At 38.9% G+C, this 10,686-nt stretch overlaps 1 protein-coding gene across 2 annotated transcripts; it reads right to left on the reverse strand.

Annotated features, from left to right (window-relative positions):
* Positions 1 to 2,617: 2,617 nt before the first annotated feature.
* On the reverse strand, positions 2,618 to 10,040 carry plek (pleckstrin). 2 transcript variants are annotated; one of them, XM_089011882.1, is made up of 9 exons: positions 9,862 to 10,037; positions 6,260 to 6,415; positions 6,001 to 6,182; positions 5,811 to 5,902; positions 5,544 to 5,728; positions 4,456 to 4,560; positions 4,278 to 4,361; positions 3,240 to 3,309; positions 2,618 to 3,156 (listed from the first exon to the last, which is right to left on the reverse strand). In XM_089011882.1, exons 1-9 carry the CDS (start codon positions 9,901 to 9,903, stop codon positions 3,017 to 3,019), a joined length of 1,056 nt encoding a protein of 351 aa, XP_088868008.1. In that variant the 5' UTR covers positions 9,904 to 10,037; the 3' UTR covers positions 2,618 to 3,016. The 2 variants fall into 2 exon arrangements, 1 of the variants encoding a protein (XP_088868008.1); XR_016116878.1 differs by having other exon boundaries at positions 3,088 to 3,156; positions 4,278 to 4,368; positions 9,862 to 10,040.
* Between the last annotated feature and the right edge of the window lie 646 nt (positions 10,041 to 10,686).

The following is a 10,686-nucleotide window of genomic DNA, read 5'->3' on the forward strand; positions in this document are numbered from 1 at the left end:
TTGATCAAGACATGAATCAATTCACACAAAAATTGAAACAAAGCTGTACTTCAACTCATTCACTGCCAGACGTGCAAAAAATGTGCCCACTTTAGTGCTAGGGTTTTGTCATTGTCACTTGAATTTCAGGACCCGCATAATATTGACTTTTAGGACTACATAAACATTCACTGCAGTGCAATAAATTTTAGACTCTTTCGTCAGAAAAAAAAAGTTATTTCTTAAAGTATATGGGTCTGGAGTTGAATGAGCTTGAAATGAGGATGGCTGTCCAAAATATAATGCAATCCATACATATTGGTTTATATAGGGCACCGGTGTCAAAGTCAAGGCCCGCGGGCCAAATCCGGCCCACCACATCATTTTTTTCAGCCCGCGAAAGCAAATCAAACTTGTTAAATTCCATGATGATTGCTAAAATCTGAGCCAAAATTTCATATTTTTGATGTCAACCACAATAAAAGTCATTATTCTTGACTTCAGATTTGAAAACGAGTTATTCATTAATTTGTTGTGTGCTCTATATGTAATATTTGAAGGGATTTAAACATTCTAATGGGTTCCCCAAATTCATAACGGCCCTCGAGAGGAAACCATAACTACAATGCGGCCCGCGGCAAAAAATGACTTTGACACCCCTGATATAGGGCTTTAACAACAGCGGAAGCTGGAACAAAGCGCTTAACATGGAAAAAAGGGAAATGTTGCCCCCTTGTGGAAGCGAAACACATTGTTAGAGGTCTGCCCAGCGCTTTATGGGCAACTAAGCAAGACAAAAATAAAACCTGAACTACGTCATATTTTCAATTCCCGAAAACATTTGTAAATGGAAGTGAAAGAAATAAATAAATAGACAAATAAATAAATAAGCCGATATTGAAATTAGGGGAGGTAGACTTGCATATTTGCTGTAGGTTTTAAATGCGATGTGTTTAGTGGTCTACCGATCCACCTGTTTTTTTCATCACTTTTCTTGTTTAAACCACCAAGCAAAAGCCTTTTTCTGAAAGATATCTTTTCAAAGATGCTTTACCTCATAGCCAGTGAAAAAGGCCCAATTCTGATATAAACTCATAAGACTTACTCCTTTTGTCAGTGATTTACCTGGTTATTGGATTAATTAAGACAAATGCTGATCAATGTGGACAGGAAAAGGAAATCTTGATCCAATTTTACCATCCAAACTTTGGACAGGACTGAGGTAAGATGAAGTTCATTTCTTTAAAAGCTCATATCAGTGCTATATTGGACAATCTTGTTTTGGTTTCTCTTCCTTCTGGGAGGATATTACTTTTCATTCGTCTCGCCGTCTATGTTCGCATTAACTGACTTCTCGTGGAGGACATTCAGCTCAGTGAAATCAATTTTTATCCTGTGGCAAGCCTCTGGCTCGTTTTGTGTGAGGACGTCCAGACAGGCTTCTTTGTTGCTCCCAGTATGCCGTTTTTCAAATGACAGTTGGGGAATTATTTTAAGATTTAAGCCTTTTCCTCTAGTCCAAATTGAAAGACTTGAATCGATTCATTTTGGATGTTTTTGCTGCTGCCCAGCAACACACCAAACTCCCATACTCTCCATTCGGCTTCAATTGGGAGCATGATGATCACTAAGATTGAATTTCATATGAGCATTTGTGTATTAGTTGATCTTTAATTTGTTAAATTTGTTAAATTAAAGCCCTATATAAACCATTATTATTATTATTATTATTATTAATAATAATAATAATAATAATAATAATAATAATAAAAATAAATGTAATTTATAAGCGCCTTTCAAAACTCTCAAGGACACTTTACAGTCACAGGATTTTTTAGTTCTCAAGGAAACGTTCGATATGTATGTATTGCATTGTATTTTGGACAGCTGCCCTGATTTCAAGTTCATCTAACTCCAGATCCATATAACCTACGATTTAACTTTTTTTCTGATGAACGGAGCTCCTGTATTTTGTATTTCCACTGCTTTCATTCCTCTCCTCTTCCTTTCATTACTTTGCTGCTGTGTTACTTCTGGGTAGAGTGAACGCTGGCACGAATGGCTGCCGCTGCTCACCTGCACAAAAAAAAAAAAAAAAAAAAAAAATGTGACTGTAAAGTGTCCTTGAGAGTTTTGAAGGGCGCTTAGAAATTAAATGAATTATTATTATTATTATTATTATTAGGTTTTTAACACTGTATTTACACTGTATTGAATGTTTAATGTTTAAAACTATAATCTGTGGGTCCTGGAATTCAAGTGACAATGACAAAACCTTAGCACTTAGTCACATTTTTTGCACGTCTGGCTGTGAATAAGTTAAAGTACATATTTATTTCAATTTTTGTGCATACCTTTTGCCCATCTGTAACATTTTTGTCGGTTCAAATATAAAATGTGCACAGGCTCATTGCTCGCAAAGGCTGAGTAGCACCCATCGGCCATCCATTTTTCAATCTGAACAGTATGATTCTAAATGTTCTTTGGTAGACCGTGACACCCTCGTGTGTTAAACCCGGAAACGCACATGGCTCGGCATCTTTATCACCACTAGAGTATATTTTATTTCACATTCATGAGTGTTCATGATTCTCTATTTTTTGTCCTCACGATTCTGTTCTGTAACAAAAAGAAAATATGAGGTTATTTGTGCTTTTAATCCAATACAAGGTGAAAATAATACAATGGCTCATACAGTGAGATTATACCTAAAAATCCCCATAGAAGTATTAAATATATTCATTACAGAGGAGCACAAGCATATTAAATAAAAAAACAAGCACAACGCATTTGCGTATTAATACACTCCTACATTCCCAACCAGGAATTCCGTGACCATACGTGCTTATATGATAGCACACTATCTCAAACTTCATGAAAGCGGAAATGACAAGCTAAACATTAGGCAGTAAGAGTGGTCCGTGGACTCCAGTTTTCAGAGAACTCGAATGCAATCTTTAAGTTGTGAGAAAAAGCACCTTTTTTTTGCTTTGCTATCAAGCAGCGCCATCCATTAAAGAGAGGTTGCAGACCGATGCTAATTCCCACTTTTAGACACCTCCTGCACAGCTTCGATCCACTCCTTTCTCTCCTCGGCAGTGGCCGCCTGCAGGTAGTAGTGTGTTTCATCAGAGGTGATGATCTCAAACAGGTTGCCATCCACGTCGTATCTTTTGGCTGGAATCGTAAGAGGCAAGTGAGTGAGAGTTAAAAATGTACAGAGGAGCACGAAAAGGAATAATGTGCGCTTCACAACCTACCGTCAGGCACAAAATCGACAGCCGTTACCACGGAACCTCGCAGGAAGATGGATCCCAGGGGATCATCACCCTAAATATCAACATTTTATTTTTATCACACTTGTCAATTTTAAAGGTAGTCTCGCTTATTTACACATAGAGTGTGTTCACTTCGGTTCCAGGGTTTTTGTCATTGTCATTCAAATTTCAGGACCCACAGATTATTGAGTTTTAGAACTAAACAAACATTGCGTACAACGTTGGAAACCTTAGACTCTCTTCTTTCCTCAGAAGTAAATAGTTAATTCTTAAATTATATGGGTCTGGAGTTGTATGAGGTTGAAATGAGGGTAGCTATCCAAAGTACAATGCAATACATACATATAGATTTATATATGTACCACTTTAACAACAGCTGGAGCTGGAACAAAGTGCTAAAATGGAAAAAAGGGAAATGCTACCCCCTTGTGAAAGAGAAAAACATTGCCAGAGAACTAATTTGGATTGGATTGGATATGCCTTTATTAGTCTCACAGTGGAGAAATTTACATTTCACAGCAGCAAAGTGATCAAAGGAATGAAAGTAGAAAAACGAAACGATTTGGGAATGGCGCTCTACGTCATATTTTAATTCCAAAATAAATTTGTGGATGGTAGTGAATGAGTTAATCAACCTTTAGTGTAATGAGAATTTTTGAAACTGCTATTTTGCAGTTTTCTTTGATTGAAAGAAGATTTTAAAATAAAATAAAAATAAGCCACGAGAGGCAGAGCACTGAGTATGATCATCACTGTACATCATGGTCGTGGTGGGATCCACCTTCTCTCTACTGGTCTGAAAAATATGTTCTATTAATCTATTGATGCCACCAACCTGGAATAGCTGGCTGAACAATTAAATGCTCTTCCATTAGATGGCAAAGTCTAATTTATCTTTAGATAAACTCGTTTCCCTTTCTACAACAGAATTAAAAGCTGCCCTACTCAACGATAATTGTTTTAGGAATGCAAGAATGTAAAGAGGATGACAACTATTGGTAGGGAAAATACAGTATTTACCTGGGTGGGATTGTAGTAATGCATATAGGCAGGGTCGCTCCTCAAAATGAATTTTCGTACTTTCCAGTTTTTTCTCTTGTGGCCCTGTAAACTTTGATGCAATTAAGATCGGAAGCTTCATTCCATCACTTTGCTGTTGGACTCAAACTCTTTGTTCAAGTTCTTTGACTTCACTCACCTGTTTCAGCAAACAGCCTTGTTTAACAATATTCCCTCTGAATTCTTCCTTGATAAGAGTGTCCTCGTCACTAGAGTAGCCTTCGCAGAAGAATCCGCTGTCTGCCTGTCACAAAAGTCACGTGCCTAAGACGCCTAAGAACTGCTTCAAAAAAATGCTGTCTAGCACTTTCCAAACCAATCTATTTTATTTAAAAGTGTCTCAGAAGGACAAAGGCTCTTGATCATAATTGCTCTGTACTACTGACTTTTTCACAAAACGTTTTACACCCAATTATGACCAAAAAATATTTTCCTTTCTACTGTATGTACCGCCATCATGGTAAACAAAAAAATTAAACAGTATGATAGTTGGTCAAAGTATTCATCAAAAGCAGGATGTTTTAATCATAAAGTTATTTGGGGGCAGCCCAGTGCTCGACTAATTAGTACGTCAATGCAAAGTATGCAGGGTTTGATTCCGGGTCTGGTTTAACCTCTGTTCTCCATGTGCCGACGTAAGTTTTCTCCCGGTGTTCCGTTTTCTTCCCACGTTCCAAAAACGTGCATGGAAGACTGATTGAACACTCAAAATTGTCCCTTGGTGTGATTGTGAGCTCAAGCGGTTGTTCATCTCTCTGTGCTCTGCGATTGGCTGACAACCAGTTCAGGGTGTCCCCCCGCCTACTGCCCGAAGACTGCTGCGGTGAGCTCAAGGCTGCCCGCAAACTTGTGAGGATAAGCAGATCAGAAAATGAATGTATGGACAGTATTGCAATAATGAACATGAAATCGATGCACATTTTGGCGCACCACAAGGTGATGTGGCAAGCAGGATCCGATCACCAGCGGACGAGAACGAGCCTGTGCTATATGGATTTCCCTCTCATCCCGCACGCCCTTGCTATCAACCACTTTGCACACAAACCACTGAGAATTATTGAATGATGGGAGAAGTTTATATCTGGCTTTTGTATTGGATCTAACAGAAAAAGATAAAAGGCTGCCTTTGCTGTTGGAAACAATCGACTACGGCTATGTATAATTTCTAAAGGATTTTTTAAGCATCCTTGACAGAGCTCAATAAAAAAAGTGATGACATCAACTTACAAAGTAGTAAAGAGCATCAGTCTGATCCAAAAAGACGGACTTCCCTCCGCTCACCGCACCCTCCTTAGAAAGATCGCCGGCAGGCTGCAGGAAGCCCTCGTTTAATAGCCCTATGGCTAACATGAGCGCCTCGGGCCTATTCCTGGCTTTCTCATTGGAAATTAACCACTCCACCACCGTTGAACCTTTTTTTTAAGAAAGCATGAAATAGGGTAGTGAAACTTAGCTTCTCGGTGGGAGGGGGTCATGTCACAAAAGCAAAGCTACCAGTGAAGCAGTGGTTGAAGATTCTGTTCTGTCGCTCCAGTTTCAACTCCTTGACCCCTTGATCTTGGTCTCTCAGCTGATTGTACAATTCACTAAAAGAACAAAAATAGTAATGTTCGTGGGATATCAAGCAAGGCTGTCACATTAGTTGACTTTTGGACTTAGTTTGTGTGGACTGTCGTGACCCTACGTCAGGTTGATGGTGTCGGGCAGGCGAATGGAGCGTGTGGTGGACTTTCTGGCAAATCTCTTGCCCCCTTCCTGGCACTGAACAGCCCTCTTGATGTCCTTCACCCACACTTCCCTCTCCTCCACATGCGATGCTTGGAAGAAATGGTCCTGTTTCTTTTGCGTGGTGATCTTGAACACCAACTGAAGAAAGAAATTTGTTCTCAGTGATGAGCGTTTCTGATGCAAGTAATGTGTGTCTGTATCCCACACGGACGTACCGTTCTGTTACCACAGTCCTGACAAGGACTGATGATTGTGGCCCCCTTAAATGGTATCATTCCTTTGGGAGACTGGTCTGTTTTCTTCTTGTAGAATTCCAGCCCGTCTTCAGACAACACGACCCACACAGCCGTCCAGTAGTTCAATAATGAGCTCTTTCAGACACCAAGACATGACCTTCTTAGATTAATGTTGATTTCCACTTGGTCTAATCTTTTGCCAATAAATATAAAGATAATAAGGTGAAAGGATGTCACTCACACTGAACTTTTCACATGTTAACTCATCTTTTGTCTTTTAAATGGCAAATTTCACAATTGTGGAACTATTCAAGGCTTTCTCGTTCTGATTCTGATTCTAAATGCTGCCTTGCTGCCCTTGCTGCCCTAATGTTTTGTTGTCTCTCCATAATCTCCCATTTTAAAATTTCACTTACTCTGTCAAAGCAAGACTTTTTCAGATTTGGATAAACTACCTTCAGGTATTAGGTGTTATTTTGGTCACTCTTTAAAAACATTCTTGTGAAAAAATACAGTGTTGAATTTAGAGCCATCTAGTGTCGAAGTATTAGAATTCAAAGCTCAACCAAACGCATCTTTTAGACTTTAGAGCAGGGGTCGGGAACCTATGGCTCGCAAGCCATACATGGCTCTTTTGATGATTGCATATGGCTCGCCGATAAATCTAAATACATATTCTCGCTTTTTTCTGTTCATTTTCTGTTGGAGCTGCGGTTGGCGGAAAACGCAATTTTGATTGGATGATACAGGCCGTCAGTTGAAACAGGTAAACGCCCACTTAAATGAGCCCGAGGAGTCAAAACAAAGTACACTTCAGCTTGGATACACCGAGGGTTTGCCTTTGTGGAGAGAAAAGGTTCTGATTCTAATTTGCAATGAAACAATACCATCGATGAAACAGTCGAATCTCAATTACATTTTAACAAGCCCCATGTTAACGTTAGCATCAATATACTTCTGTTAGAAGTATGTTGCATAGCAAGTGTGGAAGCTAATGAGCCGCGTGCAGGCTATCTAGCATTAACTTTGCGTATGGAGCCGGCAAGTTGACTTTCATTCCGATCGTTCCGCTGGATTTTTACCAACATGAGGAACGGAAAACCATTCATGTTAACGGTGAGTACTATCACAAAGTTATTTTGAATATCAAATTCTGACATTTTGTTGAAAAGTGGCCGCTGTGCGTGTGTGTGCGTGCGCGCGCGCGTGTGTGTGCGTGTGTGTGTGTGTGTGTGTGTGTGTGTGTGTGTGTGTGTGTGTGTGTGTGTGTGTGTGTGTGTGTGTGTGTGTGTGTGTGCGCGCGCGCTCGCGTTTTGTGGCTCTCACTGAAAAACATTTCTAAATATTTTACTTTTATGGCTCTCTTCGTCAAAAAGGTTCCCGACCCTCACTTTAGAGGGACTACGCTGCCTCTCAATAAAAATAAGAAATAAAAATAAATGAAATATTTTAAAAAAATTAAAAAAGCTGAAAGTGCATCTATTTAGAGGCACTATGGCTCCTCAGACTAAATTCTTCACAAACCCACTGCCACTCCCTCCAGAAAAGGTCCAAGCAAAACTTCACCCCCAATATTCTGGGATTCTATCCGTGCATGAACCGTATATCTCAAATGTGTCTCCTTTGTAAGTATGTATGTATAGGACAGTGGTGGGCCGTCAGAGCCAGCAAGGCCTTCTCTGCTGGCCTAACATAATCAGACATCATTATCATAATTATAATAAAAGTCAATTTCATTAAAAAAAGTATTTTTTCTAAATATATATATAATTATTCTACATAGTGTTTTCTTGATGTTATATTATATCCATTTGGTTATGCTCCTTTCAGTGTTGTAGTTTTAGTTCAGAGTTTTTAATCCAATCAGAATTCAGCTAGCTTGTGTCGCCAGGCTGTATGAAATCTGACCGAGGCCTTCAGAATCAACAGTGAGGGCGTCTGTGCGCTGTACATGAACAGGCACATGTAGTTGATATATAGTTGCGATAGCCAATCAGATCACGAGTTGGCACAGTAAGGCCAGCTAGAGGGCCTCGCGTTGAACATGACATGTACGCGTCCTGTGATTGGATACTCACTTTACCTCAGCGGAGGCAGCGCTATCCAAGTCAACCAAGCTACAACAGATCAGACCCGGAAACTTTAGCAGAAAAACCAAGTATATCTACTTGCTTTTTTAACCCACAATGGCTGAAGGAGAGGACAACTCGCTGTCGCATGTAGGCCTATTCTCAAGAACAAATGAAAAATATTTGTTTACTTTTATTTTCAACAAATAGTTCGTTTTGTGAACGTGTTGTTGTTTTTCTTATATTAAACTGACATTTTGTCATTTAGCGTAAAATCTTGTTAAAGATTGCATATTCTTGGTGGACTTAATAAAACTTGGTGGACCAATGACTTTAAATTGTTTGTTGAAGTGTTTGCAGTATCACGTATAGTGACAAGTTCTAGTTGCTGATGCAGATTTATTGCTGTGTAATTGCTCCGGAAAATAGCCTGTGTTGTAAACGATTAAGGTGATGCCACGCCCAGTACTGCGTGCGTGTGCTTTTGTAAATGACATCTCCAGCCGTTGTGTCATAAATTATGGTATTACGAGGGATATGTGTTCAAGTCGGACTTAGCAGGACTTCACTGAAGGCCTAGGTGTGAAATGCACGGACCGCCACTGGTATAGGAAGAAAGATGGATGGCGAAACATAGTAGTGTCCAGTAATGGAGGTAATCTCTGTAATCTAGTGATGACATCAATTACATCTGTGAAGTTACATTGATGTCCTATAACTTGTTTCAATGAATAGTTTAAAAAAATCAACAGTAAAAAAATCAGCAAATTTATATTCTACCCCATTTATGTTTTTTCTTTCTACTTTACACACTACTGTATTGACTTTTTCTTTCATAATAAAAGTAGTTCTCTGAGCCAAAATCATGAAAAGAATTATCGTATTGTGTTGGAGTCAATCTAAATGTAAAACAGAGACAGTCTTTTTTTTCCGATAAAGTGGGTGCAATACTATAATTTACAGAAGGATTCAAACCGATATTAAACTTCCCATTTACATAACTATTTGAAAACAAACAGTTCTAAAATATTCAATGCGACTGTATTATACTTGAGTTAAATTAGATGTAGATGCAAACTGAAATTATTGTTTTGCTTCAAGGGAAGAATCCCCTTGATTTGGACTGTCACAATTTCTGGTGTAAAGTTGATCATGGTTAGAACTTGAATATAATGGTGTTTTTTTATCCTTGCATGAACTCGTGATTGTACAAACACACAAGTACAGTGTGGACCTCGAGGGTCCTTAAACTAAGTACGGTCACACTTAAAACTGAATGCAAACTGCTTGTCTCATGATCACTCATGCCTCATAATTGAGTTGCTTGGAAGAGAAAGAACAAAAATAACCGTAGGGAATGAACATTCTGCTTGACGAAAACTGCTCACGTGGCTGCCCACTCTGGTGTAATTTGATTACACTTGCCTTCTACATGGTACAAGGAATAAAATGGACACTTGTTTTTGTCTATGTGCCAAACTGGATGAGTCAATAGGAAGTCGACGTTCTTACCTTTTTCACCAAGTAGCCCTCTCTGATCTGTTGAGGCTCCATCACTCATCTGTTTCTTTACCGCCCCCTCCGTGCTTCTTTGTAGAGCCGATCCACAGAGTTTTGTTCTTGCTTTTTTTTAATTCCACCCGCTTGCCAACAAAACTGCAAATGAGCAGGAAGTGGCCTATTGTGTGTGCATGTGTCATTACAATCGTTCATCTACTTCCTCTTTTTATTCGCTGTTTCAGATGACATTTCAGGAAATCGACTCATGACAGTTTTTGGAACATAACTCATCATTGTTGTTTATCCATGTTGTCCCCCCCTCCCCCCCGTATATCGCAAAAAAATAGGCAACATTTATGCTTTAATACTGCAGTGTTGTATATTTGGAATTTTTGATGCTTCTATATTTACCGGCTTTTCCTGATGACATCTATTTGGTGATCAAGACATTTATGTTTGACAAATACAGGACACTATTTCATCATGACTGACAAATGCTGGAATTTTGGGATGCACATATTTGCTGACTCAAGTCTGTCTGTCACAGGTTCCTCTTTTATTCAATGCTCACTCAAACTTGTGCTAATGGTTACTGAGGGAAAACAATCCATTAACAGGAGTGATGTTCCTGAAAATGAATGGTTGAATATTGAAAATTAATCCTGTCATTTCTGTTTTCCTTAAGATATAAATTGTGTTAAAAAAACGGTCAACTAAAAAGATCATTAGCTTGTAAGCTTTCATCACATGAAAATTGAAATTTGTGTACAGTAACATTGAATTTACTTATCTCTAGCTGGCTTTGGACATATTACTGATCCTTTTCCAGAAGTTCAG

Source organism: Hippocampus bargibanti, linkage group LG13 (assembly GCF_051943395.1).
Source record: "Hippocampus bargibanti isolate YZ-2025 linkage group LG13, ASM5194339v1, whole genome shotgun sequence".
Classification (NCBI taxonomy): Eukaryota; Metazoa; Chordata; class Actinopteri; order Syngnathiformes; family Syngnathidae; genus Hippocampus; species Hippocampus bargibanti.